Source organism: Falco rusticolus, chromosome 5, assembly GCF_015220075.1.
Source record: "Falco rusticolus isolate bFalRus1 chromosome 5, bFalRus1.pri, whole genome shotgun sequence".
Lineage (NCBI taxonomy): Eukaryota > Metazoa > Chordata > Aves > Falconiformes > Falconidae > Falco > Falco rusticolus.
In genome coordinates, this window is record NC_051191.1 from 63,660,655 (window position 1) to 63,673,175 (window position 12,521).

Consider the following 12,521-nt stretch of genomic DNA (forward strand, 5'->3'; position numbering starts at 1 on the left):
TTCGTGCATTTCATAATGACTCATTTAAAACAGCTTATTACGTAGATATTTTTAAAATTTAAAAATACAGCACACATATGCACATTTTTGAGAGAGAATTGTGTGTTTTATTTGCATCCCAGGTTAAACTGCTATGGCACACTTTTTCCTGCTGCTCCAGAGTCCCACATTTCTCATCTGTATTTCTACATTCAACCACTTTAGCTTGAATGGCTGAACATCAAGAAGATTCTTTACATAACATGAAGCAGCACAGTTCGAAAGCAAGTCGCATTTTTAGCGACAAAAGCTACGTCAGCTTCAGCACAAACATGAACCCTTTGTCAATCAGAGGCATCACAGCCAGTTCCCAGGAAAAGGTGGCACCACGAACACCAAAGTCTAAGCAAAAGCTCTGGATTGTGATGGTGGGGTTATTTACACAGACCAGTTCAAATTCTACTTTTAATTCCAGTGCTAAAAGTTTAGGGCTCAAGATAAATCACTCTCTCCCCTTGAAAGGGGTTGATTGCATTTATGGCTCATTTCAGAGCCCAAGGGCCCAGGCCGAGATGAAAGGCTGGGGCAGAGCGGGGCGATGCCCCACATCCCGCGCGGCAGAGGGCAAGAGCTCCGGCAGTGGGGAGAGGAACTGTCAGATTCGGTTCCCAGCAGTGCTCAGCCCTCTTGGGTAACCTCAGATGTGTCATTTAGCCTCCCTCTGACTCAGTTCCTCATTTGTACTGTGGAAATAACACGACTTCTTTATTTCGTAGGAGTTTTGGGCAGACAGCTATCTTTGAATTCACTATCGGAACCTGCTCAAGAAGCGTAACTAAAATAGAGATCAGTTACGATTTAAAGAAATGACACAAGCAGGGGCTGGGAGGAAGGAACGAGATGTACAGTACAAATGCAGGGCGCTCTCCGAACGGAGCTGATTTCTCGTAGCACCTCAGGGTACATTCAGAGGGAGAGCCTTGGCTCCCCGTACAGCATGGAAAATTCCAGGGACCAGACAGTTCCCCCTAAGAGTTAGGGCTCGCTTTGTCAATGCGGTTTCCCTTCTCTCCCTACCACACTCAAACGGGCTCGGCCGTGAGCTGAAGCACAGGAGAGGTGACGGATGCTGGGTTGGGATCCCGACGGGGTTCCCACTCCCCTGGAACTCCTTGGGTCCCTTCGGAGTCTCCTCAGTGCCTTTGCCTCCTGGCTGTGAAGGACCAGCTGCGTGGCTCCCGCATCCCTGAGGGGGGCTGCTCAGTCGCCTGGGGAGGGACACAAAAGATGGGACACCCCCCCCCCCCCCAAACCTGGTGCACCTCTGCCCCCGCCCCGCAGACCACCGAGTTCCCACTGGATGGGCATTCGAACCCCTGGGCCACGCCAGACTTTTGAAATGGCGCTTGGTTTGGCATGTCAGAAGGCCACGTGATCCAGATTCTTCTACCAAACTGTGAAGCAGGTGCAAGGGCAGGTCCCAGCCCTGTTACACTGGCGAGGTCAGCAAGCTCTGTGGCTGCCACCTAGGGCGAGCGGCACAGGGCTGCCTGGGCCAGCGTGCCTTGCCTGCTTGTGCTCTGCGTCACCACCCCATCACACAGATGTGGTAACTACTGCAGAGGAACGTGCACGGCCGGATGGGATTTGAAGACAAACGACCTTGTGGCCCTGCCCCAACACAAGCGTTTGCTCCAGGTGCCACACGGCTGACCCCAGCCCCCTTCCTCTTCGGCACGTATCGGTGGGGGAGCCAGGGGAGGTAACAATACTTCTCTTTTTTTCACAGGAGACAAAGCTGTGGAAGACACCGATTCCCATGGCAACAAAAGCAGAGAAGAAGTGTCCCAAGATGTGATTTGCTGTCACCATACCCACCTCGCGGCAGATAAGGACAAGCAATAGCTCTGAAAGGAACTGTTTCCATGGGACCCTTCCCAGCAAGCCCACGCGATGACAGCCCAACCGTCAGCCACAGCTTTTGGTGTCAAACAGGTCTGACTGGTAGAGAGCAATGCTGTTTCCCATAGAGAACACTGCCTGTGTCTCCTCCTCTGGTGAGGAACAGTGCCCTCCTGGCTCCCCTCAGAGCCTGCCTAACCCCAACAAGCCACGCTGCTGCTGCTAATCCACTTACCCAGGCAATTACACTGGGACAGCAGCCTGCAGAGAGCCACGCTCAACTTCGTCCCGGGTTTTTTTTATCCATTGAGTGCTTCCTTCAGCTACGTTGAAAGCTCCTCACAGAGCACACGTTTATGCCCTGGTAGCGTGTGCCATGTAAGTGCATTTCCTTCCGACACTTTCATTTATCATACTTCTCCCCTCCCAACCCTGCCCCTTCAGTTCCCCGGGGAAAGTTAGTGAATTTATGCAGGAACAAAGTCACCTTGAGCTTTAATCCACTCCCCAGCAGAAGGAGTATGTTTGTTGGCAATCACATCCACCCACTCTGCAACTGCATTACAATGCTCACTTTGTTAGCACAGAAAATACTGGCTCCTTTTCTAGTCTTGGAGACAAGCTACCACAGGGGCTGGACCAAAGCAAATGGACTGAGGACAGAAGAGGGAGGAATCTGGTCCTGTACATTCAGAACTGAACAGGTAAACTGAGGTGAAACAGCAGAAGCAGGAAGAAAAGAGCAAATCAGGCAAAACGAGTCCTTCTCTTACGATAAACCCTCCAAAACAACTCCCTGCTTGCTTCCTGTGTAAGAAGTGAAGGCAGTTGAGAAAACTGCAGTCAACAAAGTCACAAAAGACAGGCAGGGATCCTCATCCAACTGATAGCAAAACAGCAGCCAAAGCAAGTGGCAAAGTACAGCAGAACCAGGCACATAAAGCAATCTGGAGCAAAGGCCAGATTCCCTCAGAGCGAGGGTGGCACCCAGCTGCCGGGGCCGTGGCTCCGTGTTCCCTCAGCACCTTCCTCCGTCCCTCAGGGAAACCAGCCCTGATGCTGCCTGAGCACAGAGGGCCAACGCAGTGTTTAAAAACAGGCCTGGGAGTTCCGGTAGCCCCAAACAGCATCACAGATGTGCACAGAAACAAAACTAAGCAGCAAGAGCCACCTCCAGCAGAAACTCTACCAGCCCTGCACACGTGCTCACCTGACGTTTTGGAGGCGTGCACTAGTTCAGAAGCCACTTGTGCTGGTGCAGTGCTGACACGCCTGCTATTGCAGGCAGGGCTCCCACCTTTGCCTCTCCCCCCGTGTAACGGCTCCTTTGCATTCAACAGCAGGAACCGCAGCTGCCTGTTGCGGTCTGCCTTACTTGTTGCCGTGCCTTGCTAAGCAGTCCTGGGATGAACCTGCTTCTGACTGGAAAAAATGAAATATTAATATTCCCAGAAGGATGCAAGAGTTACAGCAGAGGGCAAGGAGGCTGAAGAGGAGGTGAATGGATAGTTGAGCCAGTCCCGATGAAACTGCCTCTCGGATACTCCCATCCTTCCGGCTGAACAGCACGGTCAGCTATTACCCAACTGCTTTGTCATCTTTGGCACTCGCTGCAGGCAAGCACCAGCTTTTGTCAGCCTGGTGCAGCTTTGCCCTGCCGCGCACCCCAGAGCAGATGAGTGAGTTTCTAGAAACTGGTCCCACCTGACAAACCGTAGAAAGGGTGAGGATGTCGGTCTCTGGGTATACGCATCCTCTTGAGCTAGTGTTGGAATCCAGGAACCTGGAGAAATCAGCCCATCGTGAATACCCAATGCTTTGCTTACCACAGGATAAGGAAAGATTTAAACAGCACATCCAAGTAATCTCATCCTTATCCGCTGTCATTCCACTGGTACGCTCTGGATTACATTGTTACTTGTGCAGCCCACAAGGATGAGAAGTGGTGGCGTACGGATTTGCTATCCTTCACAAATGAGCAAGAACACCAACGGACACAGACTTCACCAATTCACCTACAGGTCCATCAACTGCCACCAGTGCTTTAAAAACTGTTCCAAAACAAGACAGGTTATCCCCAAATAGCTTACCTGGGCTTCTGTAATCTCAGCAGAAATCTTCCTTCTCCTGGCAGTAAGCTTAAACCTAACGAGAGCATCACACAGCTGGCTACCCGCTCCCGCGCCCCGGGAGCACGTCCTGGTTTGCCCACTGCATTTGTTTTCATAGGCACCTGCACATGGTTGCAGAGGCGGTCAAAGGAGACATTCCAGGAGAACCTCCTGGGATCCAGATGTGCACAGGCACGACCGCCAGCGCAGGAGAACCAAAGGGGACATTCACAGCAATTGCCTAATTTCTTCTTCTTTGCATTACTGTAAATGCTCATCTAAGCAACCATCATTTAGGAAGGGCTCTAATAGAACCAAGATGCTTTCATGGGCCCGTACATTAACACACAGCCCTGATCCAGCCCCACAAAACGGTCTAAGCCTGTATTTACAGCCCTCAGAACGGTAAGCTGTTTACTAAAAGGATTAGATAAGGCTTGACAAAGATGTAGGAAGGTGGGCATGCTGTGCCTTAGAAAACGTTTGCAATACAGAACCCAAAACAGCCCTGTAGGCACTTTCAGTTAGAAAAGGCCCTAAAACAGAAGGGGGAAGAAACTGCAAATAGGTTTGGCAGAGCACTTCGGCCACCGCTGGAGCGAGGGCAAAATTACACGGAGTAACCAAACAGCAGCGCGTGAGACAGCCCTGAACAACCAGCGCTGTTACTGGAGACATCTGTGGGACTCTCTCAAAAGATACTTTCTCCTTTTATCTCAGGTGAAAAACAATAAACCTTTAAACATGCCGCTGCTTCTCCTCCCACTTCCCTGCAGAAGGGAAAGCTACTCTTCTGGGTTCGGCGAGGACAAGCAGCTCTGCTCTCTGAGGCTGCCCAGCAGAAGCCCAACTCCCCCACCTCTGGAGAGCACCGTGGCACTGCCGGCAGGCAGGCTTCCACACCGCCGCGCTCCAGGCTTCTGGGAAAACCGGGACACAGTATCACTGCTTGGAGGGCAGCTATTGCAAGGACCTTCCCAGATACAAAAAAGCATGACAGGGCTGAAGGACACCAGTTCTTTCATAACCAGCTTGGTCAGTCTGTCACATCCTGGGCTACAGCCAAACACACAGAAATCGGCTCTTAACGCGCTTCCTCTGCACGCTGAAGTGATTTCTACGCTTCTGCTTGCCCAAACGCGGGGCTTCGGCGATTGCAGTCAGTGCCGGTGATGGGAACTGCTACTGATCCACATTTTCAAACAGACACTCAAGCAAAACTCTGCCCCTTAGAGTACTTCCACAGTAGGCAAGTTCTTTGTAAGTAGGGAAAAAAAAAAAGTCACAGAAAAGCAGCAGAAATATGGATTTTTACTCTTCTCAAGGGATGGCATCATAGCACCACCAAACTACTTGGAGTTGAGGGACCAGAACATGCAGGCACAGGGATTTCTCCAGCACTCCAGTATGGCGCTCAGCTCTGGATTTACAGTAAACTATAAAACACAAACACAGTTACGAAGTTCCCCGCTGTGTCCATTTAAACACAGCCAAGCATAGGTGTGGATTTGTGTTTAAAGAAACAAGCCACAGGAGACAAGGCACAGCAGGGCCAGCAGCCACATGGCACATTTAATTTTAAGGGAAGCACACCTGACTTCTACATGCAGATCAACAAATAAATAAATAAAACCAAGTATATGTTCTGGCTTCTTTATTTAAGACCATTAATTACACTGTTATGGACATCTCTGTTAGGGGAGCCTCACAAAGCTTCTCGCGAGGCTGATCAGGAAGAGGGCCAAACCGCAGCACATGGGAACACCGTCCCCTTTTAGGCTGGGGTGAGGGGTTGGTTTCGGCATTAGTTAGAGCTCAGGTCTTCACAGCAGCCGAGTGAAAAACAGGAGCTAGGCCTATAATGAGCAGGACGAGAAGCACGCTCAGCAGAACCACAGTGAGAACAGCAGAATAAAGCACATGGAAGAATTAGGCCAGATCAAGTCAAAGTAAGTTTATTCACGTGAGATGTTTGGACGTGATCAGACTGAAAACCCTTCTCCATCTGAGCACCTTGAAAAAATAAACAGAACCCAAAATTCAGGGCAACAACAACAACACCCTGAAGTCATAGGCATGCCTCACTAATTGAGGGTGGCCTCAAAGCACCGCTGCACACTTACATGTGAGCTGCTGGGCAGCTTGTGCTCGCAGTGCTCACAACACATCTGACACTTACCAAGAGGGGACAGAACAGTTTACAGGAAACCATTTGTTACGGGGCCTGCCTCTCCTCCCCCCGACCCCAGCGACGCGACGTCCTTTTCCCACCCCACCTTTCATCAGAAGCTTATCTAGTGCCCAGACGGTCGCCCAAAAAGCTCATCCAGGCTGGAATTTGAAACCACAGATTCTCAGACGCAGCGGCTGGGGCAAACGGTGCTGCCATCAGTTTTAGAACTGAATTTTAGGGAGTTTTGATTCTATTTGTACAGGGGCTAATGAGTAGCTTGGGATGCAGACACTAACCCCAGGGCGTGATTCTGAGAACAGGATGACAGTTTCTCAGTCTCCTGCTCTAATTATACAGGCAAAAATCAGAATGGGAATGAGAAGAGAAAAGGATTCAGGTCCCTCACCAGCTTGATAGCACTGCTTTCCCAAGCACTGAATTTTTTCAAGGGTTAGCAAAAAATGCAAGAATCTCCTCCACCAAGAGACTGACTCAAAAAAAAAAAAATAAAATGGAGCAACTGAGTTTCACAGTAAGCAAAGCTGTGCACAGAGCTGTCACTGCACAAGCTGCAATCACCAAGCAACCATTCAATACAGTAAAACCGTAAGGCACTAAATGTTCCACTCATTACAATCAACACATGACTAAAACCTGACATTCATAAGTTTAAAAAAATAATAAAATCACTGTACATTTTGAAAAGGCAACTTTTCCCATTTAAAAAGTTTCAAATTTTCAGCTCCAAGAATTTTCCTGTCCCCCACCCCTGTCCAGGCATTGCTGAGTAGTTAAGATTGAGTGTTTGATCAGAAGTTCTGCTGGTTAACACATACCTATTACAATCAAACATCCCAAGGCATAAGCAGAAAGCAATTTGTTGTGAAGTTACCTGATGATCCCATTAACATCACCAACAAATGTTAGAGGTGTCAGTTGCTCACCGTGCTTACCACAGTACTGCAAAATACTCATATACCGCCACAGTAAGCGCAGTCATATGGTTTTAGTGCTGACTTGCATCTACACCTTTCTCTTCAAGGTACAACTCAAGCTTTAAAACCCTGGAGCCTGAGCCCCCCTGTGCAGCCACAGGCAGAGGAGCACAGGGAAGACAGCAGCACGTGCTCCTTCATGCTATCACAAGTACGCTTCAGTCCCTGCCTGGAAGCCAGCGTCCGAGAGCAGGCGGGTCCCTTAAACTCCTTTAATTCCATTCTGGTTCACCTTTGCTGGATGAGCAACTGCCCCACGAGTATGAAATCAGGGACACCAGCTTCCTGCAGAGGGTCACCTGACAGTCCCATTTTGGTCAGTATTGATCAGACTTCAAATAACAAAGCAGTAGTGAAAGTACTTGTGTCCCATTACTGATCCCCCAAAGCCATTCAAGGATCCTTTAAACACAAAGGATCTATTAAGGCTTATTCTCAGAGATCACAGTAAAGTATTGCACACTATTTGTCTACTTAAATAGTTAAAAACTGAAATCTCATTTCCCAGAGATTAGTAATATTACTATTTTAAAATGCTAAAAACAGATACGGAGGCAAGTTCTCCGTGTGAATCTAATGGAATATGTAACAGTTAATAGCTAGGGATAGCAGAGGTCTGTCTGTGTAGATTTAGCAACAGCATTTTTTTAAACAAATAGCGCACATTCCAAATAATTATTTTTGCCCTTTCTAAAAGCTAAAGTGGTCATAAATTTAGACTACCCATGAAATGCACTGTAGGATTTCAACAGCACAACTGAGCATCAAAATACATTGCAAGACAGCCTCTCCACCGTCAGTTTTAAACACTTGACCTTTGGTCAGGACATCCAGAAATAAATAAGAAAGGGTATAGCAGTGAGACCACCCAACACAAGACCCTAGTGTGACCACTGACATGGAAGTCTGGTAGGCCAGGACAATCCGCCAGTCCCATAGATTGTCTAGCTTAAGTCAGCAGCTCCATGAGGTGGGTGGTCTCAGGACGGGTATTTGGTACTTCACTATTGAGCTTGCCAGAGGCAGGTCAATCAAGTCTTGCAGAGCCGTTCTGAATTAGTTCAAACCTGGAGGATGTAAGAAACAAGTCTCCCAGAGTTTTGATTAGTCAGGTCTGTACAACAGTCCTTCCAGCAGCAAGCAGAAGTCACTCAGCCAGCATCCGCAGGCGCCGCTCATGCAGAAGCAATCTGATCTCCCTCACTATTAATGGTGAAATGAACAGGATTGTTGAACTCGTCTGTGGAAAAAAGCATATCCAGGACAATTAGCACAGAACAGCCATAGCCGCAGCCATCCTGCACTCCAATGTGCGTTCAAGGCCTCCCCAGAAAGATACAGACTAAGAGGAGCAAGGACAAAGTAGCACAGCAGATGGAGGGACTGTGCCTGCCGGAAAGCTCATAAGCTCTACAATTTCAGCTGTTGTGATCTTTTCATAAAGAAGCTGAGCTCTTCACCTCCTCAAAGGTTGTCCTCCTGGCCACCTCTGCCGGCTACCGAAGTGGCCTTTTCCCTTGTTAGCACAGACACAAAGACAATTCCTTTTTTTGGAAGAACAGGTGAATTTTAACACCATTCACCACTGTGGCAACACTGAGGATATCAGGGCCTGAACGATCTTCTCCCCCAGTGGCATAGCACGGCAAAGTCATTTTCATTTTAGTTTCAAGGTCCTCATCACTCCTTCCACTAATCTTCAAGGGCTAACAAACAAGCAGCTTCACTTCAGCTCCCTGAAAACATTAGGAACTACCTATCATGGAGATGAACGAGGCCTTGGAAGTCAGTCAGGTGGTATGAGCTTTAAAAAATTAATTCCGGCGTTTTTAAACAAGTACTTTTGCATCTCTGCCACAACCTCAATTCCTCTTGGGCAACATGACTTCAAAAGGATCCATATGAACGCAGCTGATTTAGACACCCTGAGGCAAAGGCACACCACAATACCACTTGGAGAATGGCATCAGAGTTTTCAGCTGTTGCAGAAATAGATTGCATGCCTAAGTCACAATGTTCAGGTTCTCACAAAAACTTTCTATTGCAAACAACTTTGACAAAGAATTTTTTTTTAAAAAGGAGATTGCTTACCATTACAATAAAGAAATAGAAAACCCACATCCATCCCAGGTTCTCCTGGATCAAAGACACTAGATACTAAATAGAAAGGGAAAAAAAAAAAAATTATTCAAACTGGGAAGATAAGCATGACTTTCAGGCATTACTCTCATTTTTTAGAATTTGTGGGCTGTCGACACTCCATACAGAGCTGATCACAAAACCTTCCAGCTGATCTTTTCCTGTCAGAAGAGATGACGCAGGACAGCAACCCTTCTGTAAAAGACTCACAGTCTCAGCAAAACGAAGACACCATCCTGAAGCTTTACAGTAACTCATAGCAGCATAAAGACAGAACTGAACTACAGTTTCAAAGGGTGACAAATTGACTCCGCTGAATACAAGGTTTTCGCACAGCACACTGGGACATAAGTGGATGTAAGTACTCTCAGAAGAACTAAAAGCTCTAGAATGGCTTATAAATTACACAGGACGCATTTTCAAGAGCTGTGCAACCACTAACTACTTAACCCTTCATCGTAGGCAAGACACTTGAGACCACAGTCTGTTCTGAACTGCACCCTAGTTCAACAGGACTATACAGACTACAAAAGAAAATGTATTCCCTGTTAGCAGATTTATATTCAGATGCTGTACAAGGGCCTCCCTTCTTCACTATGGGGTATATTAGCACAAAACAGGATCTGAATTTCTAACATGTCCATTGTGCATTTGCTGTTATTCACACACCCCCAGAATGACATCATGGTTGTCTCTGTTGAAATAAACGCAATGTTAGAATAGGAGGCAGGTGGAATTTTTCAGAACTAAAGACCCAATTTTTATGATGACATGAGTTTGAATGGTATGTGTGGGGGAAGACAGAAACACTGTAGACAATGCAAGAAGAACACTGAGCATAACAGTGCACTTTAAGATGTCCACAAAGCACTTGTAATTTTCCAATGTTTAATGGTGCTAAACAGCATCTTTCCTACAAAATAGAGACTGAATGATTGTATTTATTAGGCAATCAATGGCAAGTACAAACAAATCCCTCTCCCGAAAAGAAACTTGTATGCCTTGCCTGCATCCTTGGTATTTTCCAGCATTAGAGGATGCCTGGAACAGAACCGCCTCTGATCTTTCTACTAAATCCTCCCTTCCCCAAAGCACCACTGTGCTCCTCCACATAGTTAACACTTGTATTTGAGAAGAAAGAATGTCCCCAGTGGGCACACTGTCAGCTTCCTTTTCTGCAACAGTCTAGTCTTCAGACCTCTGGCAGCACACTGTAAGGACTATCAAAGGCAAGTGGTGCTGGATTTACAAGGTGTAAGAGAGATCCATAGACAAAAAGGGGAACCATAAATAAGAGCAAATTTTAGATTACTTTATAAACACTGTAACATTCATCATAAGTATTCTAATTTTACTCAGTTATACAGCTAAACTTTTCTGTAACCAAAGGTTTTTCTATTATTTGGAAAAAAAATCCCAAACAAACTTCAAAATGTTTTATTTTGACTCTTTGTGAAGCTGACCTTTATTTGCTTTTTGGAGCTCAGGATACGAAAGTCTCTAAAATTCATTTGAATTACGAAAGTCCTGTAACATTAGCACTATGAATACTTAGTTCTTAATTTAATTGCTTCCACTGGAAGCTTAAAACAGACATGCTCCCTTGGTTGTTTCTTAAATAAATAACTTTTAAAAAAACCACACAAACCAAACCAATCAACCCTCTCTTTCTCTCCATGTGACTTTGGAATGAGGAATGAGCTAACATCTCTAACCACACCAGACTCTCTGCCTCCTTCCCCAGACCTCTATATTTTGTTGGTAGCCTCACCTGGCCAACTGCAGCACCAACGCTGCCAGTTCCATCCACAATTCCCGTGACTGTTGCCAGAGCCTCACTGCTGCCTTTCACCAGATCCTGACGCCCCAGGTCAGCAGAAATTGCAGAACTGATCATGTTAGATGGGCCTCCGATGAAAAATCCTGAAAGTACCGAGAAACTAGCCTTAGTGCAAAACAAGCGTGCAGGCAGATTCTCAACAGAACATCTTCAAAACACAGGTTTTCTACCATGCACAGCTCAGGAAAAGGATTAAGTCTAAGGACAGTGACCACAGACTAATTGTGTGTAGAAGGGTACCCTCACAGCTGAAACATGCAGTCATGGAACACCTTGCGTACCTGGAGTACACACACAGAAGTTGCCAACAATCATATATTCATCCCACAGCAAAAATGAGGTCATTAGCTGTGGCACACTCTGCAAGAAATCAGGATGCATCGAACTGCATTCAGAAAGCTAGTTTTGAACAGCATGCACATACAAACCCTCAACATGAATCAGGTTTAGACACATTTCTACTTTGGAGTAGCATACCCCCATGCTACAGCCTCAGTCTCCAGGGGTTCATGCAGAAGATGGAAGGCAGAAAAAAAACCACGAAAGGACAGAGTTCTGAAGTAGGAGCGTTTGAAAAGAAAGGCTCTATTCATGCAAGCTAATCTTAATTCCATAGCACAGCACAGTATGTCTGGTAGCACACAAAGCTTGTGACCTCTCACAGTACACAGGGCATTTGGGGTTCTGACAGACAAACGCCCTCAAATCTGAACTGCAGCTCATGACTTTGCCATATATCCACTTCCTCAGATACCAGACCACTGCTAGGTATTTTAGCATAAATCTGTCTCCATCGTACTGCACCAAGACAGACCCCCTTAGTTCCAAGCCATTATTCTATACAGTCTATATTCTATACTTCCCTTTGTAAGGCAATTTTCCTCCAGCTGTATTCCAAAAGCAACAGAAATTGGGCCCCAGCTTTTGGTCTTTCTGCAAAACCAGCAGAGGTGGCACACAAATGTATTACCACCACCTGAGGTTGGCGTTACTGATTTTTCTGCAATGTATATATATATGTCTACTAGCATAACAGTGACATTTGATAAGATACCTGTAATTGCCATGATCACAGCATTGATAGGTTTGCTGTTTGGAGAACCTGCAAGAGAAAGAGACCAGATAAGTGTGAATAAAACAAATGAACTTGAGAAAGCCACTTATTTAGGATCAGAAAGAAGCATGCAAACATCCAGTTTGAACTGCCTGTTCAGTTAGCTAGATAGCAACAACAATAACTTCTATTTGACTAGATGACTAGAGACGTCTACAGAGATTAAAGACAGTAAAGACCCAGAAGTTTCCTAACAGCACTTTACAGTAGAGCCACCTCTGCCATTAAAATTTTGTGCCCTATTAGGAGACCAGATTTGTGTAGCTCT

The 12,521-nt window shown here is 46.5% G+C and overlaps 1 protein-coding gene and 1 long non-coding RNA gene across 2 annotated transcripts in view; one reads left to right on the forward strand and one right to left on the reverse strand.

Moving 5' to 3' along the window:
* The window catches only part of LOC119148376, a 10,263-nt gene extending 3,604 nt beyond the window's left edge, over window positions 1-6,659 (forward strand). Inside the window, exon 2 of the long non-coding RNA XR_005104373.1 lies at window positions 1,769-6,659. This is a non-coding gene — a long non-coding RNA (uncharacterized LOC119148376). The remainder of the gene's footprint in view (window positions 1-1,768) is intronic.
* Window positions 5,932-12,521, reverse strand: part of SLC37A3 (solute carrier family 37 member 3) — a 24,840-nt gene continuing 18,250 nt past the window's right edge. The window contains exons 12-15 of the mRNA XM_037388449.1: window positions 12,194-12,241; window positions 11,071-11,222; window positions 9,252-9,317; window positions 5,932-8,400 (exon numbers count right to left, since the gene is read on the reverse strand). Coding sequence (XP_037244346.1) covers window positions 8,308-8,400; window positions 9,252-9,317; window positions 11,071-11,222; window positions 12,194-12,241 — 359 coding nt within the window. The 3' untranslated portion in view covers window positions 5,932-8,307. The remainder of the gene's footprint in view (window positions 8,401-9,251; window positions 9,318-11,070; window positions 11,223-12,193; window positions 12,242-12,521) is intronic.